This window comes from Miscanthus floridulus, chromosome 13 (assembly GCF_019320115.1).
Source record: "Miscanthus floridulus cultivar M001 chromosome 13, ASM1932011v1, whole genome shotgun sequence".
Lineage (NCBI taxonomy): Eukaryota > Viridiplantae > Streptophyta > Magnoliopsida > Poales > Poaceae > Miscanthus > Miscanthus floridulus.
The window spans coordinates 88,240,360-88,267,301 of NC_089592.1; the positions used below are offsets into that span (position 1 = coordinate 88,240,360).

General features: G+C 50.2%; 8 protein-coding genes across 23 annotated transcripts; 2 read left to right on the forward strand and 6 right to left on the reverse strand.

Annotated features, from left to right (window-relative positions):
* Positions 1 to 1,028: 1,028 nt before the first annotated feature.
* LOC136499047 (uncharacterized) lies at positions 1,029 to 3,538 on the reverse strand. Of its 7 annotated transcripts, none has more exons than XR_010769875.1 (9): positions 3,420 to 3,533; positions 3,057 to 3,319; positions 2,822 to 2,954; positions 2,640 to 2,730; positions 2,357 to 2,398; positions 1,894 to 1,965; positions 1,620 to 1,823; positions 1,217 to 1,313; positions 1,029 to 1,090 (listed from the first exon to the last, which is right to left on the reverse strand). XR_010769875.1 is itself a non-coding variant. In XM_066494751.1 (5 exons), exons 1-4 carry the CDS (start codon positions 3,531 to 3,533, stop codon positions 2,689 to 2,691), a joined length of 552 nt encoding a protein of 183 aa, XP_066350848.1. In that variant the 3' UTR covers positions 2,533 to 2,564; positions 2,656 to 2,688. The 7 variants fall into 7 exon arrangements, 1 of the variants encoding a protein (XP_066350848.1); XR_010769876.1 differs by having other exon boundaries at positions 1,030 to 1,313; positions 1,620 to 1,656; positions 1,743 to 1,823; XR_010769877.1 differs by having other exon boundaries at positions 1,030 to 1,313; positions 1,620 to 1,667; positions 1,743 to 1,823.
* Positions 3,539 to 4,599: 1,061 nt separating this feature from the next.
* LOC136499048 (transcription factor bHLH49-like) lies at positions 4,600 to 5,571 on the reverse strand. Of its 2 annotated transcripts, none has more exons than XM_066494753.1 (5): positions 5,520 to 5,571; positions 5,345 to 5,413; positions 5,170 to 5,241; positions 4,845 to 5,066; positions 4,600 to 4,733 (listed from the first exon to the last, which is right to left on the reverse strand). In XM_066494753.1, exons 1-5 carry the CDS (start codon positions 5,556 to 5,558, stop codon positions 4,614 to 4,616), a joined length of 522 nt encoding a protein of 173 aa, XP_066350850.1. In that variant the 5' UTR covers positions 5,559 to 5,571; the 3' UTR covers positions 4,600 to 4,613. The 2 variants fall into 2 exon arrangements, with proteins under 2 accessions (XP_066350850.1, XP_066350849.1); XM_066494752.1 differs by having other exon boundaries at positions 4,608 to 4,745.
* Positions 5,572 to 7,924: 2,353 nt separating this feature from the next.
* On the reverse strand, positions 7,925 to 9,785 carry LOC136501397 (uncharacterized). Of its 4 annotated transcripts, none has more exons than XR_010770258.1 (7): positions 9,667 to 9,785; positions 9,309 to 9,566; positions 9,069 to 9,201; positions 8,887 to 8,977; positions 8,604 to 8,645; positions 8,141 to 8,212; positions 7,925 to 8,070 (listed from the first exon to the last, which is right to left on the reverse strand). XR_010770258.1 is itself a non-coding variant. In XM_066496913.1 (5 exons), the coding sequence occupies exons 1-4, from the start codon at positions 9,778 to 9,780 to the stop codon at positions 8,936 to 8,938; spliced, it is 552 nt and encodes a 183-aa protein (XP_066353010.1). In that variant the 3' UTR covers positions 8,780 to 8,811; positions 8,903 to 8,935. The 4 variants fall into 4 exon arrangements, 1 of the variants encoding a protein (XP_066353010.1); XR_010770257.1 differs by having other exon boundaries at positions 8,903 to 8,977; positions 9,304 to 9,566; positions 9,667 to 9,780; XR_010770256.1 differs by having other exon boundaries at positions 9,304 to 9,566; positions 9,667 to 9,780.
* Positions 9,786 to 10,846: 1,061 nt separating this feature from the next.
* On the reverse strand, positions 10,847 to 11,818 carry LOC136501398 (transcription factor bHLH49-like). Of its 2 annotated transcripts, none has more exons than XM_066496915.1 (5): positions 11,767 to 11,818; positions 11,592 to 11,660; positions 11,417 to 11,488; positions 11,092 to 11,313; positions 10,847 to 10,980 (listed from the first exon to the last, which is right to left on the reverse strand). In XM_066496915.1, the coding sequence occupies exons 1-5, from the start codon at positions 11,803 to 11,805 to the stop codon at positions 10,861 to 10,863; spliced, it is 522 nt and encodes a 173-aa protein (XP_066353012.1). In that variant the 5' UTR covers positions 11,806 to 11,818; the 3' UTR covers positions 10,847 to 10,860. The 2 variants fall into 2 exon arrangements, with proteins under 2 accessions (XP_066353012.1, XP_066353011.1); XM_066496914.1 differs by having other exon boundaries at positions 10,855 to 10,992.
* A 1,035-nt stretch (positions 11,819 to 12,853) lies between these two features.
* LOC136500267 (uncharacterized) lies at positions 12,854 to 13,240 on the forward strand. Its single transcript, XM_066495623.1, has one exon. The coding sequence runs from the start codon at positions 12,854 to 12,856 to the stop codon at positions 13,238 to 13,240; it is 387 nt and encodes a 128-aa protein (XP_066351720.1).
* A 1,218-nt stretch (positions 13,241 to 14,458) lies between these two features.
* Positions 14,459 to 15,133, forward strand: LOC136500270 (uncharacterized). The gene has a single exon (XM_066495624.1). The coding sequence runs from the start codon at positions 14,459 to 14,461 to the stop codon at positions 15,131 to 15,133; it is 675 nt and encodes a 224-aa protein (XP_066351721.1).
* Positions 15,134 to 17,394: 2,261 nt separating this feature from the next.
* Positions 17,395 to 19,255, reverse strand: LOC136501721 (uncharacterized). Of its 4 annotated transcripts, none has more exons than XR_010770357.1 (7): positions 19,137 to 19,255; positions 18,779 to 19,036; positions 18,539 to 18,671; positions 18,357 to 18,447; positions 18,074 to 18,115; positions 17,611 to 17,682; positions 17,395 to 17,540 (listed from the first exon to the last, which is right to left on the reverse strand). XR_010770357.1 is itself a non-coding variant. In XM_066497246.1 (5 exons), exons 1-4 carry the CDS (start codon positions 19,248 to 19,250, stop codon positions 18,406 to 18,408), a joined length of 552 nt encoding a protein of 183 aa, XP_066353343.1. In that variant the 3' UTR covers positions 18,250 to 18,281; positions 18,373 to 18,405. The 4 variants fall into 4 exon arrangements, 1 of the variants encoding a protein (XP_066353343.1); XR_010770356.1 differs by having other exon boundaries at positions 18,373 to 18,447; positions 18,774 to 19,036; positions 19,137 to 19,250; XR_010770355.1 differs by having other exon boundaries at positions 18,774 to 19,036; positions 19,137 to 19,250.
* A 589-nt stretch (positions 19,256 to 19,844) lies between these two features.
* LOC136501720 (transcription factor bHLH79-like) lies at positions 19,845 to 22,365 on the reverse strand. 2 transcript variants are annotated; one of them, XM_066497244.1, is made up of 7 exons: positions 21,764 to 22,365; positions 21,445 to 21,675; positions 21,239 to 21,304; positions 21,064 to 21,132; positions 20,889 to 20,960; positions 20,562 to 20,768; positions 19,845 to 20,462 (listed from the first exon to the last, which is right to left on the reverse strand). In XM_066497244.1, the coding sequence occupies exons 1-7, from the start codon at positions 22,148 to 22,150 to the stop codon at positions 20,331 to 20,333; spliced, it is 1,164 nt and encodes a 387-aa protein (XP_066353341.1). In that variant the 5' UTR covers positions 22,151 to 22,365; the 3' UTR covers positions 19,845 to 20,330. The 2 variants fall into 2 exon arrangements, with proteins under 2 accessions (XP_066353341.1, XP_066353342.1); XM_066497245.1 differs by having other exon boundaries at positions 19,845 to 20,450; positions 21,764 to 22,363.
* Positions 22,366 to 26,942: the final 4,577 nt, after the last annotated feature.

A 26,942-nucleotide genomic window follows, 5' to 3' on the forward strand; every position in this document is an offset into this window, starting at 1 on the left:
TCAACAGTTTGTGTTGTGGGCAGCTCGGCTTTATTTTAGGAATTAGTTAATGTACCCATGATGAAATATAATATATATATATATATATATACAAAACGCACGATGACCATAAGGAAACCATTGCCTGGTACTCGTATGTTGTTGCTGTTGCCGAAGCTGTTTTCACATTCCTGCATCGTTTCCTTTCGTTCTTACTGTAAGCTTACTGCAAGCAGCTTATGTCCCATTGATCCAAGATGAAAATGACCCGTTTTACGAGGTTCAAGTTATTGAAGCCAATATGATTCCATATGTTGCAACGCCTCAGCAAGTTTCAATGGACAACATAATGTTACGAACAGAGAGCATGCGAAATCATCAACATTCACACTAAATCACAACAAACTGATCTGAAAAGGGATCCATGGAATAGCAAAGCCTACAATGAATATAATGATGAGAAATCTACAAAGCGCTGTGGTGGAAAAAAAAAAGAATAATAAGAAGTAAAAAGAATAGAGTAGAAGCTGAGCGTTTAATCTGAACATATGTCTTTTTAGTGCTGCTCGCTAACTAGCTATATATATTAACTATAACCACACAAACAAATACGCTGCCATGCAGCAGCAATCCGTGTCTATTTTCAGGTGTTTCTCTAATTCACTTCACACTCTGACAGTGACGATTACCACTGACACTGTTTAATGTGCCTGCCTGTAATTGTAAACAACCGTGAGTGGTTCCTTGCCCTATCATCATTAGTTGAATGTTAATATAGCGCCGGTGCTACTTTGAGGCAAGTACTGTTGTAAACTGCGTTTCCATTCAATGGCCGGGAATTTTCTTTCTACAGGGTTGTGTTGAAAGTTGAATTGAGCCTCAAGGCAAATTTTCTTCTGAAGAATACAAATAAGTAGGTTCTCCTGAACTCTCTCATTTTCTACGTAGCTAGAATCTCAAAAGGAAAGAAAGAAAGAAAGAAATAAGTTATTGTTTCTTCACGCAGATTTCCAACACCCCCCCCCCCCCCCCCCCCCCCCCGATCAATCTTCACGCAGAATTTGCAATGTACAGAGATGCTCTTATTCTGACTCCCTTAGCCTATCTAATTCTGCATAGAACATCACACAGAATAGAAAAAGAAGTATAAACATGGCTGCATAACTGTGTATTTGTATGTGCCAAAATGCATCGTTACTGATGAACACGTCACAATTCAGTACTCAAATGGACTCACATCCCAAAATTTCCAGCAGTCCGTGGCCTCTTTGGATCATTTCCTGGATGCACAGTATCTAGCTGAGACTCCTGAAAGCATCTTGAGCCCTTTGTGCCTGCCCAAAACAACAAACTCATAAGGACAAAAATAACACAATGGCAGCATTTGCAGTTTTCCTGGATGAAAATTAATACCAGCCTCTGCATCCATAGATGCACCAAGTCTATTATCTATCACAAACCATTCAGCACATAGCCTAATATCACAAAGTTAAGGAAATTAACAAGCCTAAGGAATTTTAAACAGACGTCTGCAGTGGCGTCCCACAGTAACAAATCTAACCTTCCAACAATTAACTTAACTGGTCAAAAGAAGGTGGAAGCTTGCCCCAATTTAATCAACGAAATCTGGTACAACTTGCCTGAGTTAGTTACTGAAGAGCCTACAACAGCACGCCTCTGCGACGTATCTCCAAGGAAGCAACAAGCTTAGCATTCTGAAATAACAGCTTAGATAAAATTGCAGAAAACATTATTCACGTTACTTGGTTTGGATGAAGGTTTGACTTTTTTACTGGATATGACCTCACATCCACGAGCTAGCTTATGCTGAAAGTACGGAAAGTCTGCAGAGAAGAAACAATCTCAGCAATTAAAAAATGAAGCTAGTTTTTAACAGTGGTGAACCGAAATTACCTTCTTTTGACAAAAATTCAGGGAATTGCCCTTGCTCAAGCCCCAGAAGTCTACCAGCTTCAAAACATGTATCTGAAGACCACAAGAGTTTACCAGTCATTATTATATAGAAGCAAGTCAAAAGTGACTTCGCACAATAACTAGAAGTTGAAACTAAATTGGGGCCGTTGCTGTTTCGTTAGCTTGCATGTGGATCCAATTCAAATCATAACATACATGGTGTTTTATGCTATCAAGCCAATAATAACATCTATCAGGACGAAAATGTACAGGCATAGGAGCAAATAAATAAGACAGAAAACAACAAAACTCACTCAAAAGGGGAAAAGTAGCTTTCAGGCAGACTAATTGGTAAAACTAGGTTTCACTCAATCTCGTTAGCACACCGGTTAACATGTAAATTGGTAAGCAAAATAATTACAGGAATGAAACAGAGGAAAAACTAGCTGTACCCTGTACGTACCAAATAGAGCTATCAGCGGCTCTCCTCCTACCCTTGCTGATTCTGCAGTTGAAAAGCTCAGTCATGAAGCAGAGCAATTGTATGGTATGAATCGAGAGCTAAATATATATTTTTTTTATCATGTGTATATGATGTTAGAAAAAGATGTCATTATCCAGACATGTCCGTTGACACTAGATCTGCCCCCGGACTCAAAGAAGAAGGTAGCCTAAACAAATTGCAGGCCCATTATTACTAGTGTAAAAAAACAACAAGCAGAAGCAGCAAGAGGGTATCCACTCACGTGCATGTTGTTGTACCTCTTCTTCATCTGAAGATAGAACTGGGCGAGATCAGTTGACTGCTGCTTCCGGTTTACATGCTTCACGCGACGCCTTTTTTTTCAACGAACGGTAGGTAAGATTAGATAACTTGACCAGTAAATCAATCCATTGTGCTAGAACTAGTGCGCACATATATACGTACTTGGACCCAATGGTACAGGCTGTTCCTGCTGCGCGGGTACTGCATCCTATCCCTGAGCTCGGGCGCCCTGTAGGCCATCTCCTCGACCATCTTCGCTGCCTTCTTCCTGACGAGTTGCCAATCCAGGAAGGCACTGCACGCAGTAGTAGTTCATCACAGAAAGTTAGCATGCTAGCTGCATATTTCAATCAATCAATCACAGTCGCAGCACATCAAGAGGGTAATTAAGAGAGACCTGACCTGGCATGATCTTTGCGCAGGAAGAGGACATCGCGTGGCAAAGCACGGATACTTATCAAGCACAGGTTTCTTGTAGATGCTCATGAGCCAGTCGCAGGCCCTGTAGGCAAGGAGGTCAAACAGGAACACATTGAGGAGCCTGCCCTCGTAGCTCGAGCCGTACCACCTAGGTAGTAGGAAGCGTCTCGCGATTGGCCTTCCCTGACCATCTTCGCCAGATACTTGACGTTGAGGATCACATACGTCTTCTGTCTCGCACTGCGATTTGATGTTAATAGATCAGTTGTGTGATCAGCCAAATCATACCCAGGGGAGGTCGAGGGATGGACGAATCAACAAGGGTTTCGTTGGAGCGTACGTTAGGTAGACGTCGACATGGCTGTGCATTCGGATGCAGGCAAGTAGCCGCCGGCGACGGAGGCGCCTGGTGCAAGGATATTCCAGCGAGTGCAACAGAGGGTGCTCTTGGCATGATGTTATTACTGCTTCAACTCCTGTTAGGGCACGCCAAACCCTTGTCCAAGGAGAAGAACCCAGATAACCCGAAAAAAATATGGGAAAATTCGTTCTCTAGCTAGCATAAAAAATAAAAAAAGATCGCGTGTTTTGGAAAGAAAATACCACCGAAAGACGTGTCGCAAACAGGGGATGGCAATTGTGCCCTTCACCAAGATTTTACACGGGCGGCGTGCTCTTCTCGTTCGTCCAGACGCCGCCGCCCCTGCTCTGGACCACTCCGGCGCCACCCCTGCCCCGCCCTACTCCTACCAGCCCGACGGCGAACACCGGCTTCCCCGTGTCCTTCTCGCAGTGCTCCATGTACCTCCGCTCGGTGGGTTGGCGCGAGGAGGTCGACGGCGACGACGAAGGGCCCCGCGAGCCCACCCGTGAGCGCTCCCCGTGGATGCGGATGCGGCGGCCGCGCGGGCGATGGGGCCGCCGAGCCTGGAGGCGTTGGCGCACGTGAGCACGAGCATGGCGTCGGCCCGGCTGCTGTTTTGGGCGTTCAGGTCAGGCGCAGGACCCCAAGTGTTTTCCAGAGGACCAGCAGTTTGAATCAGTAAGAGCATTTGTGTCATAGTTAACACTTTTACCACAAAAAACTAATAGCTGAGGGCTTAATCTGAACACAATGTTTTTAGTGCTGCTCGCTAACTAGCTATTTATGTATTATTAACTAAAAACACAAACAATACGCTGCCAGTAAGATCCTGTAATGCAGCAATTCTGTGTCTATTTTCAGGTGTTTCTCTTCAAGAACACAAATTTCACTTCACACTCCACCCGGACAGGGTTTCCAACATCATCATAAATTCATAGCTGCAGCAGAGTTACTTCCGGTGTCTGAACTTTCAGCTCTGATTACAACCATGAAGCAATGCTAACATTTCATGGAGGAATCAAGCTTGTCCTGCCTCTGCACTATGCAGTAACTCCATAGCACAAATGCTAGTTATGTGCCTTGCCCTACTCTACTCCATGGCACATGTCAGGTGACCAGAAGCAACTCTGATCCTCCATGGAGCTGGACTGCTGGAGCTTGTGCCGAACTTCACATATGAAACCCATCCTGAACAGACCTCATGCTCAGATGCTCTGGACCGACTATGGCCCCATACACCGCCGTTTGCGCTGCATTGTGGTGGAACGATCCGTCCAAAGTGAGAGGCATCTGCTCAAGAGGCTAAAGTTTGGTTAGGATTCTTGAAAACCAATCTGATTGCAAATGCATAATTGCTCTAAATTTGTACTCTGAAACACGCTGGGATTCTGCTATGCAAACCTGAGAGACATGATCTCCTATGGAATCTTTGCCGTTTTGTTGCTGCTCCATGGCTGTTCTGAAGCCATCTGGATTGGTCAAACCATGAACGCCTCCCGGGAGCATGCCTGACCGTGACAATGGTGGTAGTTTGGGCATCATTTCGTGGGAGATTGAGAATCCCAGGTGAGTAGATGAGCTTGAAGGAGCACTGGGGGCGCGAAAAAGCCGCATTCCACCAAACTAAGGATACAGAATCATTTTGTAATTTTGGTGCGCGTTTCTTGCAAAACTGAAAAAAAAAGAGAACAAGGAAGAACTGCAGGTGAGTTTGTAGATTGCTTACATCTTTCGACAGAAGTTGTTTTATGTTGAGGCCGAGCTGTGGATTGACCGCCGCGAGCTTCATGGATAAGAACTGGGAGATGCAAGGGGAATCATGCATTTGTTCAGTACATTGCCTTTGTCAGATGAGAAAGGGAGACTTTCAGTATATGAGATTCAAGATGAACCATGCATACCTCCACTTGCCTTTGCAGGGACTGGACATAGTTGATGATCTCGTCCAGCATCACCGCCTTCCCAGTGACCTAAATCGATCCAAACCCAACCCGGCCCAAAGAAGGTGTCATTATTCTTAAGAAGTTCTGATTTCAGAAAAGTAAGTATAGTTGTTCTTGCGGTCAGGAGGCTCACTTTAGTGCAACCAGGAACAAGGTCTTGCAGAAGCTTCATCCTCTCACTGATCTTCTCCCTTCTCAGCTGTCAAAAAAGAACCAAATTTGGTGTTCATCATTCAGGAGTATTTTCAAGTGCTAAAGCTAATTCGTCCAGGTGACCAGTTGCTTGCATTCTACAAGACAGTAAGGTGGAAGCTGTTAGAATAAACCACGACACATAGTGCCCATGGCGTGTGCGTCACTGTGCCATGTCGTGGTGGTGTCGTGTGTGTTGTGTCCGTGTCTGTGCCATTGCAGGCGAGCTGCGGTGTGAGGCTGGGTGTAGGGCCTGTCCAGGGCGCGTTGTGTTCGGGCATGCCGTGGTCGAGCTGGACTCTAGTCGCTGTGCATGGAAGTTGCCAGGACCGGTTCAGTGCTTGGCTATTTTAGGAGTTCGTGGTGTGCGTGGCGCCGGTCAGCATGGAGGAAGCCGCAGTCCGGGACGAGCGAATGGCTCCCTGGTGTCGCTGAGCGGGTCGTGCTGATCATGGCGTAAAGACCGGGTGAGTGGAGGTGAGCTCCGTGGTGCGTCCCGTGGTTGTTAAATACGCCATGTACTCCTCGTTTCATAGTTGCCAAGTCCAGAGAAATAAAAAGTGCCAAGATACAGGCCGTTGTGTCGGCCGCGGCGTTCGTCGCTGGAAACAGCTTGTGTTCATCGTCTCCCTCGCCGGTACTTTGTGTTCGTGAGTGCGAGTGAGTTCCTGGCTGTAGCTTACATTTGGTACCAGAGCCGGTGTATGTACTACGGTGGTTCCTTCAGTCCACCACGAGAGCCGCCGAAGAAGAAGCGCGTGATCCCACGCAGAGGTCCGACGGCAACGACGATGGCCGGTGGTGATGTGAAGGAAGGCACCAGCTCGCCACGTACGGTCATGGTGGAGCGCGGTTTTGGTGGCGTCGAGATCCCGAAGCTGACGAAGACGAACTACCGCGAGTGGGCACTTGAAGTGCAGTGCAACCTGGAGGGCATGGAGCTCTAGGATGCCGTGGAGGGCGGCAACGCCGAGCGCGGCAAGGATCGACGGGCACTGGCTGTCATTCTCCGCGGTGTGCCGCCGGAGATGAAGTCTGGGCTCGTCGCGAAGAAGACGGTCAAGGAGGCTTGGGAGGCGATCAAGTCGCTGCGCGTGGGAGACACGCGTGTGCAGGAAGCCAAGGCGCAGCACCTCCTCAAGCAGTTCGAGAATGCGGCGTTCAAGGACGGCGAGGCGATCGACGACTTCGCCGTGAGGATCGGCTCCATTGCCGCGGAGCTGCGCGAGTTGGGCGAGGACACGGAGGACGAGCGCGTCGTCAAGAAGATGCTGCGGGTTGTGCCGTCGAGGTTCAACCAAGTTGCATGCTCCATCGAGATGTTCGCCGACTTCAAGAAGATGTCGCTCGAGGAGCTCGTCGGCAGGCTGCGCGTGGCCGAGGAGCGTTGTGGCGGCGGCGAGCTTGGAGGCGAGCGCACCGGGCAGCTGCTGCTCACGGAGGAGCAGTGGGAGGCGCGTCGTCGTCAGCGACGCAACAAGGATCGTGCACGTGCGGGAGATGCGCAGAACGCCCGTGGCGGTGGCCGCGACGACGACGACGCTCGCAGCACCACGAGCTCAGGAAGCAGGCGTGGCGGGAGCCGCTTCCGTGGGCGATGCTATGAGTGCGGCGAGCGCGGCCACATGGGCAAGGACTGCCGTGGGAAAAAGAAGGAAACAGCTCTCCTCGCTGATGTCGACAACGAGCAGACGCTCATGTAGGTTCGGCGTACGGGGTGTTGTGGTTTAGGGGGTGATTGTTAGAATAAACCCCGACACATAGTGCCCATGGCGTGTGCGTCACTGTGCCGCGTCGTGGTGGTGTCGTGTGTGTTGTGTCCGTGTCTGTGCCATTGCAGGCGAGCTGCGGTGCGAGGCTGGGTGTAGGGCCTGTCCAGGGCGCGTTGTGTTCGGGCATGCCGTGGTCGAGCTGGACTCTAGTCGCTGTGCATGGAAGTTGCCAGGACCGGTTCAGTGCTTGGCTATTTTAGGAGTTCGTGGTGTGCGTGGCGCCGGTCAGCATGGAGGAAGCCGCAGTCCGGGACGAGCGAATGGCTCCCTGGTGTCGCTGAGCGGGTGATCATGGCGTAAAGACCGGGTGAGTGGAGGTGAGCTCCGTGGTGCGTCACGTGGTTGTTAAATACACCATGTACTCCTCGTTTCATAGTTGCCAAGTCGAGAGAAATAAAAAGTGCCAAGATACAGGCCGTTGTGTCGGCCGCGGCGTTCGTCGTTGGAAACAGCTTGTGTTCATCGTCTCCCTCGCCGGTACTTTGTGTTCGTGAGTGCGAGTGAGTTCCTGGCTGTAGCTTACAGAAGCTTGCCCCAATTTAATCAACGAAATCTGGTACAACTTGCCTGAGTTAGTTACTGAAGAGCCCACAACAGCACGCCTCTGCGACTAATTGCAGAAAACATTATTCACGTTACTTGGTTTGGATGAAGGTTTGACTTTTTTACTGGATATGACCTCACATCCACGAGCTAGCTTATGCTGAAAGTACGGAAAGTCTGCAGAGAAGAAACAATCTCAGCAATTAAAAAATGAAGGTAGTTTTTAACAGTGGTGAACCGAAATTACCTTCTTTTGACAAAAATTCAGGGAATTGCCCTTGCTCAAGCCCCAGAAGTCTACCAGCTTCAAAACATGTATCTGAAGACCACAAGAGTTTACCAGTCATTATTATATAGAAGCAAGTCAAAAGTGACTTCGCACAATAACTAGAAGTTGAAACTAAATTGGGGCCGTTGCTGTTTCGTTAGCTTGCATGTGGATCCAATTCAAATCATAACATACATGGTGTTTTATGCTATCAAGCCAATAATAACATCTATCAGGACGAAAATGTACAGGCATAGGAGCAAATAAATAAGACAGAAAACAACAAAACTCACTCAAAAGGGGAAAAGTAGCTTTCAGGCAGACTAATTGGTAAAACTAGGTTTCACTCAATCTCGTTAGCACACCGGTTAACATGTAAATTGGTAAGCAAAATAATTACAGGAATGAAACAGAGGAAAAACTAGCTGTACCCTGTACGTACCAAATAGAGCTATCAGCGGCTCTCCTCCTACCCTTGCTGATTCTGCAGTTGAAAAGCTCAGTCATGAAGCAGAGCAATTGTATGGTATGAATCGAGAGCTAAATATATATTTTTTTTATCATGTGTATATGATGTTAGAAAAAGATGTCATTATCCAGACATGTCCGTTGACACTAGATCTGCCCCCGGACTCAAAGAAGAAGGTAGCCTAAACAAATTGCAGGCCCATTATTACTAGTGTAAAAAAACAACAAGCAGAAGCAGCAAGAGGGTATCCACTCACGTGCATGTTGTTGTACCTCTTCTTCATCTGAAGATAGAACTGGGCGAGATCAGTTGACTGCTGCTTCCGGTTTACATGCTTCACGCGACGCCTTTTTTTTCAACGAACGGTAGGTAAGATTAGATAACTTGACCAGTAAATCAATCCATTGTGCTAGAACTAGTGCGCACATATATACGTACTTGGACCCAATGGTACAGGCTGTTCCTGCTGCGCGGGTACTGCATCCTATCCCTGAGCTCGGGCGCCCTGTAGGCCATCTCCTCGACCATCTTCGCTGCCTTCTTCCTGACGAGTTGCCAATCCAGGAAGGCACTGCACGCAGTAGTAGTTCATCACAGAAAGTTAGCATGCTAGCTGCATATTTCAATCAATCAATCACAGTCGCAGCACATCAAGAGGGTAATTAAGAGAGACCTGACCTGGCATGATCTTTGCGCAGGAAGAGGACATCGCGTGGCAAAGCACGGATACTTATCAAGCACAGGTTTCTTGTAGATGCTCATGAGCCAGTCGCAGGCCCTGTAGGCAAGGAGGTCAAACAGGAACACATTGAGGAGCCTGCCCTCGTAGCTCGAGCCGTACCACCTAGGTAGTAGGAAGCGTCTCGCGATTGGCCTTCCCTGACCATCTTCGCCAGATACTTGACGTTGAGGATCACATACGTCTTCTGTCTCGCACTGCGATTTGATGTTAATAGATCAGTTGTGTGATCAGCCAAATCATACCCAGGGGAGGTCGAGGGATGGACGAATCAACAAGGGTTTCGTTGGAGCGTACGTTAGGTAGACGTCGACATGGCTGTGCATTCGGATGCAGGCAAGTAGCCGCCGGCGACGGAGGCGCCTGGTGCAAGGATATTCCAGCGAGTGCAACAGAGGGTGCTCTTGGCATGATGTTATTACTGCTTCAACTCCTGTTAGGGCACGCCAAACCCTTGTCCAAGGAGAAGAACCCAGATAACCCGAAAAAAATATGGGAAAATTCGTTCTCTAGCTAGCATAAAAAATAAAAAAAGATCGCGTGTTTTGGAAAGAAAATACCACCGAAAGACGTGTCGCAAACAGGGGATGGCAATTGTGCCCTTCACCAAGATTTTACACGGGCGGCGTGCTCTTCTCGTTCGTCCAGACGCCGCCGCCCCTGCTCTGGACCACTCCGGCGCCACCCCTGCCCCGCCCTACTCCTACCAGCCCGACGGCGAACACCGGCTTCCCCGTGTCCTTCTCGCAGTGCTCCATGTACCTCCGCTCGGTGGGTTGGCGCGAGGAGGTCGACGGCGACGACGAAGGGCCCCGCGAGCCCACCCGTGAGCGCTCCCCGTGGATGCGGATGCGGCGGCCGCGCGGGCGATGGGGCCGCCGAGCCTGGAGGCGTTGGCGCACGTGAGCACGAGCATGGCGTCGGCCCGGCTGCTGTTTTGGGCGTTCAGGTCAGGCGCAGGACCCCAAGTGTTTTCCAGAGGACCAGCAGTTTGAATCAGTAAGAGCATTTGTGTCATAGTTAACACTTTTACCACAAAAAACTAATAGCTGAGGGCTTAATCTGAACACAATGTTTTTAGTGCTGCTCGCTAACTAGCTATTTATGTATTATTAACTAAAAACACAAACAATACGCTGCCAGTAAGATCCTGTAATGCAGCAATTCTGTGTCTATTTTCAGGTGTTTCTCTTCAAGAACACAAATTTCACTTCACACTCCACCCGGACAGGGTTTCCAACATCATCATAAATTCATAGCTGCAGCAGAGTTACTTCCGGTGTCTGAACTTTCAGCTCTGATTACAACCATGAAGCAATGCTAACATTTCATGGAGGAATCAAGCTTGTCCTGCCTCTGCACTATGCAGTAACTCCATAGCACAAATGCTAGTTATGTGCCTTGCCCTACTCTACTCCATGGCACATGTCAGGTGACCAGAAGCAACTCTGATCCTCCATGGAGCTGGACTGCTGGAGCTTGTGCCGAACTTCACATATGAAACCCATCCTGAACAGACCTCATGCTCAGATGCTCTGGACCGACTATGGCCCCATACACCGCCGTTTGCGCTGCATTGTGGTGGAACGATCCGTCCAAAGTGAGAGGCATCTGCTCAAGAGGCTAAAGTTTGGTTAGGATTCTTGAAAACCAATCTGATTGCAAATGCATAATTGCTCTAAATTTGTACTCTGAAACACGCTGGGATTCTGCTATGCAAACCTGAGAGACATGATCTCCTATGGAATCTTTGCCGTTTTGTTGCTGCTCCATGGCTGTTCTGAAGCCATCTGGATTGGTCAAACCATGAACGCCTCCCGGGAGCATGCCTGACCGTGACAATGGTGGTAGTTTGGGCATCATTTCGTGGGAGATTGAGAATCCCAGGTGAGTAGATGAGCTTGAAGGAGCACTGGGGGCGCGAAAAAGCCGCATTCCACCAAACTAAGGATACAGAATCATTTTGTAATTTTGGTGCGCGTTTCTTGCAAAACTGAAAAAAAAAGAGAACAAGGAAGAACTGCAGGTGAGTTTGTAGATTGCTTACATCTTTCGACAGAAGTTGTTTTATGTTGAGGCCGAGCTGTGGATTGACCGCCGCGAGCTTCATGGATAAGAACTGGGAGATGCAAGGGGAATCATGCATTTGTTCAGTACATTGCCTTTGTCAGATGAGAAAGGGAGACTTTCAGTATATGAGATTCAAGATGAACCATGCATACCTCCACTTGCCTTTGCAGGGACTGGACATAGTTGATGATCTCGTCCAGCATCACCGCCTTCCCAGTGACCTAAATCGATCCAAACCCAACCCGGCCCAAAGAAGGTGTCATTATTCTTAAGAAGTTCTGATTTCAGAAAAGTAAGTATAGTTGTTCTTGCGGTCAGGAGGCTCACTTTAGTGCAACCAGGAACAAGGTCTTGCAGAAGCTTCATCCTCTCACTGATCTTCTCCCTTCTCAGCTGTCAAAAAAGAACCAAATTTGGTGTTCATCATTCAGGAGTATTTTCAAGTGCTAAAGCTAATTCGTCCAGGTGACCAGTTGCTTGCATTCTACAAGACAGTAAGGTGGAAGCTGTTAGAATAAACCACGACACATAGTGCCCATGGCGTGTGCGTCACTGTGCCATGTCGTGGTGGTGTCGTGTGTGTTGTGTCCGTGTCTGTGCCATTGCAGGCGAGCTGCGGTGTGAGGCTGGGTGTAGGGCCTGTCCAGGGCGCGTTGTGTTCGGGCATGCCGTGGTCGAGCTGGACTCTAGTCGCTGTGCATGGAAGTTGCCAGGACCGGTTCAGTGCTTGGCTATTTTAGGAGTTCGTGGTGTGCGTGGCGCCGGTCAGCATGGAGGAAGCCGCAGTCCGGGACGAGCGAATGGCTCCCTGGTGTCGCTGAGCGGGTCGTGCTGATCATGGCGTAAAGACCGGGTGAGTGGAGGTGAGCTCCGTGGTGCGTCCCGTGGTTGTTAAATACGCCATGTACTCCTCGTTTCATAGTTGCCAAGTCCAGAGAAATAAAAAGTGCCAAGATACAGGCCGTTGTGTCGGCCGCGGCGTTCGTCGCCGGAAACAGCTTGTGTTCATCGTCTCCCTCGCCGGTACTTTGTGTTCGTGAGTGCGAGTGAGTTCCTGGTTGTATCTTACATTTGGTACCAGAGCCGGTGTATGTACTACGGTGGTTCCTTCAGTCCACCACGAGAGCCGCCGAAGAAGAAGCGCGTGATCCCATGCAGAGGTCCGACGGCAACGACGATGGCCGGTGGTGATGTGAAGGAAGGCACCAGCTCGCCGCGTACGGTCGTGGTGGAGCGCGGTTTTGGTGGCGTCGAGATCCCGAAGCTGACGAAGACGAACTACCGCGAGTGGGCACTTGAAGTGCAGTGCAACCTGGAGGGCATGGAGCTCTAGGATGCCGTGGAGGGCGGCAACGCCGAGCGCGGCAAGGATCGACGGGCACTGGCTGTCATTCTCCGCGGTGTGCCGCCGGAGATGAAGTCTGGGCTCGTCGCGAAGAAGACGGTCAAGGAGGCTTGGGAGGCGATCAAGTCGCTGCGCGTGGGAGACACGCGTGTGCAGGAAGCCAAGGCGCAGCACCTCCTCAAGCAGTTCGAGAATGCGGCGTTCAAGGACGGCGAGGCGATCGACGACTTCGCCGTGAGGATCGGCTCCATTGCCGCGGAGCTGCGCGAGTTGGGCGAGGACATGGAGGACGAGCGCGTCGTCAAGAAGATGCTGCGGGTTGTGCCGTCGAGGTTCAACCAAGTTGCATGCTCCATCGAGATGTTCGCCGACTTCAAGAAGATGTCGCTCGAGGAGCTCGTCGGCAGGCTGCGTGTGGGCGAGGAGCGTTGTGGTGGCGGCGAGCGCACCGGGTAGCTGCTGCTCACGGTGGAGCAGTGGGAGGCGCGTCGTCGTCAGCGACGCAACAAGGATCGTGCACGTGCGGGAGATGCGCAGAACGCCCGTGGCGGTGGCCGCGACGACGACGACGCTCGCAGCACCACGAGCTCAGGAAGCAGGCGTGGCGGGAGCCGCTTCCGTGGCGATGCTATGAGTGCGGCGAGCGCGGCCACATGGGCAAGGACTGCCGTGGGAAAAAGAAGGAAACAGCTCTCCTCGCTGATGTCGACAACGAGCAGACGCTCATGTAGGTTCGGCGTACGGGGTGTTGTGGTTTAGGGGGTGATTGTTAGAATAAACCCCGACACATAGTGCCCATGGCGTGTGCGTCACTGTGCCGCGTCGTGGTGGTGTCGTGTGTGTTGTGTCCGTGTCTGTGCCATTGCAGGCGAGCTGCGGTGCGAGGCTAGGTGTAGGGCCTGTCCAGGGCACGTTGTGTTCAGGCATGCCGTGGTCGAGCTGGACTCTAGTCGCTGTGCATGGAAGTTGCCAGGACCGGTTCAGTGCTTGGCTATTTTAGGAGTTCGTGGTGTGCGTGGCGCCGGTCAGCATGGAGGAAGCCGCAGTCTGGGACGAGCGAATGGCTCCCTGGTGTCGCTGAGCGGGTCGTGCTGATCATGGCGTAAAGACCGGGTGAGTGGAGGTGAGCTCCGTGGTGCGTCCCGTGGTTGTTAAATACGCCATGTACTCCTCGTTTCATAGTTGCCAAGTCCAGAGAAATAAAAAGTGCCAAGATACAGGCCGTTGTGTCGGCCGCGGCGTTCGTCGCCGGAAACAGCTTGTGTTCATCGTCTCCCTCGCCGGTACTTTGTGTTCGTGAGTGCGAGTGAGTTCCTGGCTGTAGCTTACATTTGGTACCAGAGCCGGTGTATGTACTACGGTGGTTCCTTCAGTCCACCACGAGAGCCGCCGAAGAAGAAGCGCGTGATCCCACGCAGAGGTCCGACGGCAACGACGATGGCCGGTGGTGATGTGAAGGAAGGCACCAGCTCGCCACGTACGGTCGTGGTGGAGCGCGGTTTTGGTGGCGTCGAGATCCCGAAGCTGACGAAGACGAACTACCGCGAGTGGGCACTTGAAGTGCAGTGCAACCTGGAGGGCATGGAGCTCTAGGATGCCGTGGAGGGCGGCAACGCCGAGCGCGGCAAGGATCGATGGGCACTGGCTGTCATTCTCCGCGGTGTGCCACCGGAGATGAAGTCTGGGCTTGTCGCGAAGAAGACGGTCAAGGACGCTTGGGAGGCGATCAAGTCGCTGCGTGTGGGAGACACGCGTGTGCAGGAAGCCAAGGCGCAGCACCTCCTCAAGCAGTTCGAGAATGCGGCGTTCAAGGACGGCGAGGCGATCGACGACTTCGCCGTGAGGATCGTCTCCATTGCCGCGGAGCTGCGCGAGTTGGGCGAGGACATGGAGGACGAGCGCGTCGTCAAGAAGATGCTGCGGGTTGTGCCATCGAGGTTCAACCAAGTTGCTTGCTCCATCGAGATGTTCGCCGACTTCAAGAAGATGTTGCTCGAGGAGCTCGTCGGCAGGCTGCGCGTGGCCGAGGAGCGTTGTGGCGGCGGCGAGCTTGGAGGCGAGCACACCGGGCAGCTGCTGCTCACGGAGGAGCAGTGGGAGGCGCGTCGTCGTCAGCGACGCAACAAGGATCGTGCACGTGCGGGAGATGCGCAGAACGCCCGTGGCGGTGGCCGCGACGACGACGACGCTCGCAGCACCACGAGCTCAGGAAGCAGGCGTGGCGGGAGCTGCTTCCGTGGGCGATGCTATGAGTGCGGCGAGCGCGGCCACATGGGCAAGGACTGCCGTGGGAAAAAGAAGGAAACAGCTCTCCTCGCTGATGTCGACAATAAGCAGACGCTCATGTAGGTTCGGCGTACGGGGTGTTGTGGTTTAGGGGGTGATTGTTAGAATAAACCCCGACACATAGTGCCCATGGCGTGTGCGTCACTGTGCCGCGTCGTGGTGGTGTCGTGTGTGTTGTGTCCGTGTCTGTGCCATTGCAGGCGAGCTGCGGTGCGAGGCTGGGTGTAGGGCCTGTCCAGGGTGCGTTGTGTTCGGGCATGCCGTGGTCGAGCTGGACTCTAGTCGCTGTGCATGGAAGTTGCCAGGACCGGTTCAGTGCTTGGCTATTTTAGGAGTTCGTGGTGTGCGTGGCGCCGGTCAGCATGGAGGAAGCCGCAGTCCGGGACGAGCGAATGGCTCCCTGGTGTCGCTGAGCGGGTCGTGCTGATCATGGCGTAAAGACCGGGTGAGTGGAGGTGAGCTCCGTGGTGCGTCCCGTGGTTGTTAAATACGCCATGTACTCCTCGTTTCATAGTTGCCAAGTCCAGAGAAATAAAAAGTGCCAAGATACAGGCCGTTGTGTCGGCCGCGGCGTTCGTCGCTGGAAACAGCTTGTGTTCATCGTCTCCCTCGCCGGTACTTTGTGTTCGTGAGTGCGAGTGAGTTCCTGGCGGTAGCTTACATTTGGTACCAGAGCCGGTGTATGTACTACGGTGGTTCCTTCAGTCCACCACGAGAGCCGCCGAAGAAGAAGCGCGTGATCCCACGCAGAGGTCCGACGGCAACGACGATGGCCGGTGGTGATGTGAAGGAAGGCACCAGCTCGCCACGTACGGTCATGGTGGAGCGCGGTTTTGGTGGCGTCGAGATCCCGAAGCTGACGAAGACGAACTACCGCGAGTGGGCACTTGAAGTGCAGTGCAACCTGGAGGGCATGGAGCTCTAGGATGCCGTGGAGGGCGGCAACGCCGAGCGCGGCAAGGATCGACGGGCACTGGCTGTCATTCTCCGCGGTGTGCCGCCGGAGATGAAGTCTGGGCTCGTCGCGAAGAAGACGGTCAAGGAGGCTTGGGAGGCGATCAAGTCGCTGCGCGTGGGAGACACGCGTGTGCAGGAAGCCAAGGCGCAGCACCTCCTCAAGCAGTTCGAGAATGCGGCGTTCAAGGACGGCGAGGCGATCGACGACTTCGCCGTGAGGATCGGCTCCATTGCCGCGGAGCTGCGCGAGTTGGGCGAGGACACGGAGGACGAGCGCGTCGTCAAGAAGATGCTGCGGGTTGTGCCGTCGAGGTTCAACCAAGTTGCATGCTCCATCGAGATGTTCGCCGACTTCAAGAAGATGTCGCTCGAGGAGCTCGTCGGCAGGCTGCGCGTGGCCGAGGAGCGTTGTGGCGGCGGCGAGCTTGGAGGCGAGCGCACCGGGCAGCTGCTGCTCACGGAGGAGCAGTGGGAGGCGCGTCGTCGTCAGCGACGCAACAAGGATCGTGCACGTGCGGGAGATGCGCAGAACGCCCGTGGCGGTGGCCGCGACGACGACGACGCTCGCAGCACCACGAGCTCAGGAAGCAGGCGTGGCGGGAGCCGCTTCCGTGGGCGATGCTATGAGTGCGGCGAGCGCGGCCACATGGGCAAGGACTGCCGTGGGAAAAAGAAGGAAACAGCTCTCCTCGCTGATGTCGACAACGAGCAGACGCTCATGTAGGTTCGGCGTACGGGGTGTTGTGGTTTAGGGGGTGATTGTTAGAATAAACCCCGACACATAGTGCCCATGGCGTGTGCGTCACTGTGCCGCGTCGTGGTGGTGTCGTGTGTGTTGTGTCCGTGTCTGTGCCATTGCAGGCGAGCTGCGGTGCGAGGCTGGGTGTAGGGCCTGTCCAGGGCGCGTTGTGTTCGGGCATGCCGTGGTCGAGCTGGACTCTAGTCGCTGTGCATGGAAGTTGCCAGGACCGGTTCAGTGCTTGGCTATTTTAGGAGTTCGTGGTGTGCGTGGCGCCGGTCAGCATGGAGGAAGCCGCAGTCCGGGACGAGCGAATGGCTCCCTGGTGTCGCTGAGCGGGTGATCATGGCGTAAAGACCGGGTGAGTGGAGGTGAGCTCCGTGGTGCGTCACGTGGTTGTTAAATACACCATGTACTCCTCGTTTCATAGTTGCCAAGTCGAGAGAAATAAAAAGTGCCAAGATACAGGCCGTTGTGTCGGCCGCGGCGTTCGTCGTTGGAAACAGCTTGTGTTCATCGTCTCCCTCGCCGGTACTTTGTGTTCGTGAGTGCGAGTGAGTTCCTGGCTGTAGCTTACAGAAGCTTGCCCCAATTTAATCAACGAAATCTGGTACAACTTGCCTGAGTTAGTTACTGAAGAGCCCACAACAGCACGCCTCTGCGACTAATTGCAGAAAACATTATTCACGTTACTTGGTTTGGATGAAGGTTTGACTTTTTTACTGGATATGACCTCACATCCACGAGCTAGCTTATGCTGAAAGTACGGAAAGTCTGCAGAGAAGAAACAATCTCAGCAATTAAAAAATGAAGGTAGTTTTTAACAGTGGTGAACCGAAATTACCTTCTTTTGACAAAAATTCAGGGAATTGCCCTTGCTCAAGCCCCAGAAGTCTACCAGCTTCAAAACATGTATCTGAAGACCACAAGAGTTTACCAGTCATTATTATATAGAAGCAAGTCAAAAGTGACTTCGCACAATAACTAGAAGTTGAAACTAAATTGGGGCCGTTGCTGTTTCGTTAGCTTGCATGTGGATCCAATTCAAATCATAACATACATGGTGTTTTATGCTATCAAGCCAATAATAACATCTATCAGGACGAAAATGTACAGGCATAGGAGCAAATAAATAAGACAGAAAACAACAAAACTCACTCAAAAGGGGAAAAGTAGCTTTCAGGCAGACTAATTGGTAAAACTAGGTTTCACTCAATCTCGTTAGCACACCGGTTAACATGTAAATTGGTAAGCAAAATAATTACAGGAATGAAACAGAGGAAAAACTAGCTGTACCCTGTACGTACCAAATAGAGCTATCAGCGGCTCTCCTCCTACCCTTGCTGATTCTGCAGTTGAAAAGCTCAGTCATGAAGCAGAGCAATTGTATGGTATGAATCGAGAGCTAAATATATATTTTTTTTATCATGTGTATATGATGTTAGAAAAAGATGTCATTATCCAGACATGTCCGTTGACACTAGATCTGCCCCCGGACTCAAAGAAGAAGGTAGCCTAAACAAATTGCAGGCCCATTATTACTAGTGTAAAAAAACAACAAGCAGAAGCAGCAAGAGGGTATCCACTCACGTGCATGTTGTTGTACCTCTTCTTCATCTGAAGATAGAACTGGGCGAGATCAGTTGACTGCTGCTTCCGGTTTACATGCTTCACGCGACGCCTTTTTTTTCAACGAACGGTAGGTAAGATTAGATAACTTGACCAGTAAATCAATCCATTGTGCTAGAACTAGTGCGCACATATATACGTACTTGGACCCAATGGTACAGGCTGTTCCTGCTGCGCGGGTACTGCATCCTATCCCTGAGCTCGGGCGCCCTGTAGGCCATCTCCTCGACCATCTTCGCTGCCTTCTTCCTGACGAGTTGCCAATCCAGGAAGGCACTGCACGCAGTAGTAGTTCATCACAGAAAGTTAGCATGCTAGCTGCATATTTCAATCAATCAATCACAGTCGCAGCACATCAAGAGGGTAATTAAGAGAGACCTGACCTGGCATGATCTTTGCGCAGGAAGAGGACATCGCGTGGCAAAGCACGGATACTTATCAAGCACAGGTTTCTTGTAGATGCTCATGAGCCAGTCGCAGGCCCTGTAGGCAAGGAGGTCAAACAGGAACACATTGAGGAGCCTGCCCTCGTAGCTCGAGCCGTACCACCTAGGTAGTAGGAAGCGTCTCGCGATTGGCCTTCCCTGACCATCTTCGCCAGATACTTGACGTTGAGGATCACATACGTCTTCTGTCTCGCACTGCGATTTGATGTTAATAGATCAGTTGTGTGATCAGCCAAATCATACCCAGGGGAGGTCGAGGGATGGACGAATCAACAAGGGTTTCGTTGGAGCGTACGTTAGGTAGACGTCGACATGGCTGTGCATTCGGATGCAGGCAAGTAGCCGCCGGCGACGGAGGCGCCTGGTGCAAGGATATTCCAGCGAGTGCAACAGAGGGTGCTCTTGGCATGATGTTATTACTGCTTCAACTCCTGTTAGGGCACGCCAAACCCTTGTCCAAGGAGAAGAACCCAGATAACCCGAAAAAAATATGGGAAAATTCGTTCTCTAGCTAGCATAAAAAATAAAAAAAGATCGCGTGTTTTGGAAAGAAAATACCACCGAAAGACGTGTCGCAAACAGGGGATGGCAATTGTGCCCTTCACCAAGATTTTACACGGGCGGCGTGCTCTTCTCGTTCGTCCAGACGCCGCCGCCCCTGCTCTGGACCACTCCGGCGCCACCCCTGCCCCGCCCTACTCCTACCAGCCCGACGGCGAACACCGGCTTCCCCGTGTCCTTCTCGCAGTGCTCCATGTACCTCCGCTCGGTGGGTTGGCGCGAGGAGGTCGACGGCGACGACGAAGGGCCCCGCGAGCCCACCCGTGAGCGCTCCCCGTGGATGCGGATGCGGCGGCCGCGCGGGCGATGGGGCCGCCGAGCCTGGAGGCGTTGGCGCACGTGAGCACGAGCATGGCGTCGGCCCGGCTGCTGTTTTGGGCGTTCAGGTCAGGCGCAGGACCCCAAGTGTTTTCCAGAGGACCAGCAGTTTGAATCAGTAAGAGCATTTGTGTCATAGTTAACACTTTTACCACAAAAAACTAATAGCTGAGGGCTTAATCTGAACACAATGTTTTTAGTGCTGCTCGCTAACTAGCTATTTATGTATTATTAACTAAAAACACAAACAATACGCTGCCAGTAAGATCCTGTAATGCAGCAATTCTGTGTCTATTTTCAGGTGTTTCTCTTCAAGAACACAAATTTCACTTCACACTCCACCCGGACAGGGTTTCCAACATCATCATAAATTCATAGCTGCAGCAGAGTTACTTCCGGTGTCTGAACTTTCAGCTCTGATTACAACCATGAAGCAATGCTAACATTTCATGGAGGAATCAAGCTTGTCCTGCCTCTGCACTATGCAGTAACTCCATAGCACAAATGCTAGTTATGTGCCTTGCCCTACTCTACTCCATGGCACATGTCAGGTGACCAGAAGCAACTCTGATCCTCCATGGAGCTGGACTGCTGGAGCTTGTGCCGAACTTCACATATGAAACCCATCCTGAACAGACCTCATGCTCAGATGCTCTGGACCGACTATGGCCCCATACACCGCCGTTTGCGCTGCATTGTGGTGGAACGATCCGTCCAAAGTGAGAGGCATCTGCTCAAGAGGCTAAAGTTTGGTTAGGATTCTTGAAAACCAATCTGATTGCAAATGCATAATTGCTCTAAATTTGTACTCTGAAACACGCTGGGATTCTGCTATGCAAACCTGAGAGACATGATCTCCTATGGAATCTTTGCCGTTTTGTTGCTGCTCCATGGCTGTTCTGAAGCCATCTGGATTGGTCAAACCATGAACGCCTCCCGGGAGCATGCCTGACCGTGACAATGGCGGTAGTTTGGGCATCATTTCGTGGGAGATTGAGAATCCCAGGTGAGTAGATGAGCTTGAAGGAGCACTGGGGGCGCGAAAAAGCTGCATTCCACCAAATTAAGGATACAGAATCATTTTGTAATTTTGGTGCGCGTTTCTTGCAAAACTGAAAAAAAAAAAGAGAACAAGGAAGAACTGCAGGTGAGTTTGTAGATTGCTTACATCTTTCGACAGAAGTTGTTTTATGTTGAGGCCGAGCTGTGGATTGACCGCCGCGAGCTTCATGGATAAGAACTGGGAGATGCAAGGGGGATCATGCATTTGTTCAGTACATTGCCTTTGTCAGATGAGAAAGGGAGACTTTCAGTATATGAGATTCAAGATGAACCATGCATACCTCCACTTGCCTTTGCAGGGACTGGACATAGTTGATGATCTCGTCCAGCATCACCGCCTTCCCAGTGACCTAAATCGATCCAAACCCAACCCAGCCCAAAGAAGGTGTCATTATTCTTAAGAAGTTCTGATTTCAGAAAAGTAAGTATAGTTGTTCTTGCGGTCAGGAGGCTCACTTTAGTGCAACCAGGAACAAGGTCTTGCAGAAGCTTCATCCTCTCACTGATCTTCTCCCTTCTCAGCTGTCAAAAAAGAACCAAATTTGGTGTTCATCATTCAGGAGTATTTTCAAGTGCTAAAGCTAATTCATCCAGGTGACCAGTTGCTTGCATTCTACAAGACAGTAGTAGTAACAAATTAAATCTGTGTGTACTGTGCCTACCCTCTCTGCGAGGCTATGCCTGTTGGTTGCCTGCCCCTTCCGGGCCCTGACATGGATGTACGACTCCGACTCGTCGTCGGCCGCCGAAGCTCCCTTCCCTTTCTTCTTGCGGGTCACCGGCGGCGTCTCCTCCTTGCCTTTGGCGTCGTCCTCGCCACGCTCCTTCGAAGAATCCACGGACGCCATCCCTTGATCTTGATCCGTCCCAATCATCCCAAGAACGTCCTGCGACTGCGATCCGACAACAACGCTGAGACACCGGCCGGTGCAAACCAATTAGCACTGTAGTAGTAGTGACTAGTGAGCAGTAAGCAACTACCTCGTTCGATCGCTTCCTCTTCTTGGAGTTGGAATCCGCCTCCGGTGCCCTGGACGAGCAGGCCTCGGCGCTCGGCGCGTCGCCGCCGCCGCCGAACCCCGGCTCGCCGTTGCCACTGCCGGTGGTGGGTTGCAGTGGGTGCTCCTCGGAGGTGATGTACGAGGGGATTGCAGTGGGTGCTCCGTTTGCAGCAGCGAAGCAGGAGAAGCGCATGGCCAGCTGGACTAGGCCGGGGTCCATGAAGTGCTCGAGACCGGCCCGTGCCGGGAGCTGGAGCCCGAGCGTCGGCGGCGGCAAGAGCCCCCCGCCTCTCCCGTCGGAGACGACGGCGCTGCCGCCGGCTAGCCCCGCAGCTTGAGACACCGACGCCCATGCAAATGAATCCATGGATAGAGAGAAAGAGACAGAGACAGAGACAGAGAGAGAGAGAGAGAGAGAGAGATCAAATGGGTGTTCTTGAATGAGTAATTTATGGAGCTCTTCAGTATTGACCTCTCAGGGAGCTCTTTACTCTGTGCTTTAACCTTTGCTTTTGCTTGCTTAGCTCGGTTTGGCAATTGGCACTGCATTATCTTGCCAAAAGCATTTTCTTTCGCTTCTCGAGTGTTTCAGACGTCTGATTTTTTGTTGTTATTAATCAGGTAGCATGCAATTCTGTTTTATTATTATCTGTTTATAGAAAAAATATAAATTAGCTCTTATAAGCTGTCTTTTTAATTATACTAGTTGATGGTGTAAAATTGTTACCTGAAAATTTAGACCCTGAAATATAAACAGCCCTCGTTTTCTTATTTTTTTTTTCCTAAGTAGTTTTCTTAAGTTTTCGATGTGGTACCAAGGCGATTAGAATCACCATGTTCGTTTGAAAAAACAGAACTAGCATTGTCTTGGGGTGACAGAACCTGCTTTCCTGAAATCAACCAGCCTTTGGTTTCAGCCAGAGCTTATCAGTCAGCCAACAGTGTTTTTCTCTCACAACAAACCAGCACTAGTCGAACTTATTAGCCCAGAAATCAACCAGCAAACAGGCCGAACAAAGGCGTAGCAGCCTGTTCGCTTGCTCGTATACAATCGAGGATTATAAACTAGAACAGTATTTTTCTCTCACACCAAACCGACCAACAGTAAATAATCCACGATCATTTACGACCAAACCAACACGCTGCTACTAGCTACGGGTGTGTTTAGTTGGGGAGGTGAAAAATTTTGAGTGTCACATCGGATGTGTCGGAAGGATGTTGGGAGGGGTTTTTGGATACTAATAAAAAAACAAATTACAGAACCCATCAGGAAACTGCGCGACGAATCTAACGATCCTAATTAATCGGTCATTAGCACATGTGGGGTTACTGTAGCATTTAAGGCTTTTCATGGACTAGTTAGGCTTAAAAGATTCGTCTCGCGATTTTACCGAGAACTGTGCAATTAGTTTTTTTCGTCTACATTCAGTACTCCATGAATGTGTCCAAACCTGCTCTTTTACTGTAGACGACAAAAATAACTGCTCCGTGACTACTACTTGTTGCTTCTTCCATCTAATCTGACTGACATCTGACACTACCAAATCTCACGGCCTCCTGACTGACTCTCTGACAGTGCCGACTACCACCACTGACGTTGTTTAATCTTCCTGTACTTAAAAACTGTGAGTGTCCCTTGCCCTATCATCATTAGTTGACTGCTAATATAGTGCCAGTACTACTTGGAGGCAAGTATTGCTGTAAACTGCATTTCCATTCAATGGCAGGGATTTTCTTTCTAGGGTTGTGTTGTGTTGAAATGAGGCTCAGATCAAGGGAAATTTTCTTCTAAGACTATCTCCAACGACGCAACCTAAACACAAAATAGGTAGTTCACAGTGTTTTTGGGTACCGAAAATACGTTCCAACGGATGACCCAAACTGACGACGCATTTTGCGTCGAAGCCGATCCGAAACGCAAATAAACGTCTCGCCAGAGAGACGGCGCAAATCTCATCCGTCGTCCGTTGGCCAAACAAAGAAAAGAAAAAAGAACGCACCGTTCCCCATCCTCTTCGTCGCTCGCTCCGTCCCGATGCGGCGGCGGAATCGGCTCCGGCGCCTCCCGCGGTCCGTCCGCTCTCCGCCCCCTTGTCCTCTCGCGCTTGCTTCGCTTTCTTCTTCGTCTCCCACCCGCTCTACTGCTGCGTCTCTCCCGTGTTGCCGCCTTCTGTGCGTGCCTCGCCGTCGCCGTTGGTCGGCCGGCCGCCGTGGCGGACCTGTGGCGTCGCGCGCCGGCCGTCGGTGCGCTGCTAATTGCTCGGCGCGTCCGGCCGCCGCTGTACCTTCTCTGCTCCCTCTTCCCTCCTCTTCTGCTTAAGCCCGCGGCGTTTCTTGCCTCCGTCCACTCCCTGTGTCGGCCTTTCCTCAGCGCCTCGCCGGAGCTCGCAGCTCGGTGGCCGGCCGCGGGGAAGACGAAGACGGAGGAGCAAGCGGCACCGGACGGACGGAGGAAACTGCGAGTCTTGTTTTGGGTTCGTTGTTGGAGAACGAGGGATTTGAGTCCGTGACTTTTTTTTCCCTGTAGGTGACTCAAATCCGGAATAGGTCTCATGTTTGCGCTCTCATCGTTGGAGACAGTCTAAAGAACATAAATAAGTAGGTTCTCCTGAATTTCCTCATTTTCTACATAGTAGCTACAATCTCAAAAGAAAGAAAAAGAAAGTTACTGTTCCTTGATGCAGAATTTCCAATGCAATACAGAGCCTACTGACTGAGATGCCCTTATTCTGACTCCCTTAGCCTCTCTAGTCTCCAGCTATTTAAACTAAACTATCATTAGCCTCGGGGTTTGCGACCGCCCCGAATCTAATCTTTTCATTACTCCTACTGTCTAAAGCAAACCATACGTAGACGCTTTGATCCCCCGGTAACTTCCTGCTGTTACTGTTTACATCCTCCTTTCGGATGCATGTGTAGTAGTACTAAAATAAAATAAAATTCACAGTGACAGTGGGAGAGCCAAGCAAGAAGGCAAGGAGTGACTTGCAAGCTACTGCTGCTAGCACAACACAGAGTTGATGGATGATGGGCTTCTCTTCTTTTGAACGGGAGCACCGCCTTTCGGTTGCTCGCCCTTTTGCCTTTGCGCACTGTGGGCTTGCATTGCATTGCAAAGTAACCTAGCATGTTTCCGACACCAAAGAACTGAATGCATGCCGGCCGGCCTTGCATTGCAAAGTAACCTAGCCAAGGAATGAAGCTTTGCGAGAACATGAGGTAACCAAGGCTGAGCATGTTGCTTGAAGCTACCCGAACAGTCAGTAGCATGCATGGGCATGGCCAATCTGTGTTAGCTACTTCATGAGTGGTGAACATGTCATTGGGAAGCTTGCCAACACAAGGGCCGATTAAGAATGTTTCAGTCTTTGGAGAGAAAACAGGGGGCTTGCATTGCATATATATATCTTGAGTGAACTGTGGACAAAAGGGAGTTGTTTTGTGCTTTTGTGCAAACTGCAAAGCCAACTGCAACTGGGAAGCAGTAACTGATGTTCATCAGACCAGAGCTGAGGCCACGTTTAGTTCACCCCCAACTCCCAACTTTGACACTATGTAAAAAAAAGATTCTCCGTCACATCAAACTTACGGTACATGCATGGAGTACTAAATGTTGACGAAATCAAAAAATAATTACACAGTTTGGTTGTACTTTGCGAGACGAACGTTTTGAGCCTAATTAGTCAACGATTGGACAATTATTACCAAATACAAACGAAATGCTATAGTGCGCTACAGTATCACTGGAAATCCGGCGCGCTAATTCCGGACGCAACTAAACGCGGCATGATGTAAGGCCTTGTTTAGATTAAGTTTTTTCACTCTCTCTCCATCACATCAAATCTTTGGACACATGCACGGAGTATTAAATGTAGATAAAAAAAATAACTAATTATACAGTTTGATTGTAAATTACAAGACGAATCTTTTAAGCCTAGTTAGACCATGATTGAACAATAATGGTTAAATACAAACGAAAGTGCTACAGTGCCGAATATTGATTCCTAACCTCAATATAAACCAGACTAAGATGGGAAGGAACAGAACGGTGTCAGCTTTCGTCGTCAGTCTCTTCAGTCTTCAGACTTCAGAGAGAGACGTGGTGGTGGCAGAAAGGAGATGCAAACATGAAACCGGGTGTGCATGCTACGCATACTCCGGGAAGAAGAAGATTGTTGTTTATTTCCGAGACGGAACGGTTACCGAGACACAAAGAACAGAGGGCGGCGTAATGGGGTCATTACCGAGACTAATTGATTGTCGTCAAGGATTTTTCTTTTTCTTTTTTTTTTTGGTGACTGAACGTCGAATGATTTGTCAAGCAGGTTAGTATTCAAGTCGTAAAATGATTAGCAGGAACGGGGGTCCAAGAGAATCGGATCTCGCCTGACTTGCACGTCTGTTTAGAGCAAGGCTAATAACAATCCACTTATATAATAGTTAGCTCTTTGTTATTAATATATGACTCACTTGTCTCTCTCACGGAGTTTCTTGGTTCCTGTGCGTAAGTCGGCTATAAACTTACAGCTTGCTTATCTTCTCTCTCCTCTTCTCTCTCTTCTATCTTAACATTTAGCCAACTTACAGTCTGCTATTATACTTACTCTTAGAACAGCGGTTTGCAGAGACGCGTGGAAGCATAATGGATCGGAGGCCACGAAACAACGAAGATCAATGCAACACGCTATTGGTAAATAGTAGGCCCTCCATATTCAAAAATAAAGTCGTTTTGAACAGTGATACGGTTTCAAAGTATAACTTTGACTACTTATTTTTATAAATATATTTATCAAAAAGTGATATATGTAAATTTTTGTAAAAGTATTTTTCAAGACAAATCTATACATATGGTTTTCATATTTTCAAATTCAACAACTTAAAAGTTATTTATGATTTATATTTCCAATGTTTGATCCAAGCCTTGTCTAAAACGACTTTATTTTTTAAGTATGGAGGGAGTATTCTCTTCCAAATTATATATGGTTCTGTTTTTTTGTGTATCTAAACATACTATGTACTTATTATAAATAAAAGCTGAAACAATTTTTTTATTTCTGGAATGGATGGAGTAACTGTTGGGGTGCTGTCACTGCATGCCTTTGCTTTCCCAGAAATCAGCAGCTCTGCTCTGCTCCCCGATTGCTTCTTGACTTGTGCAG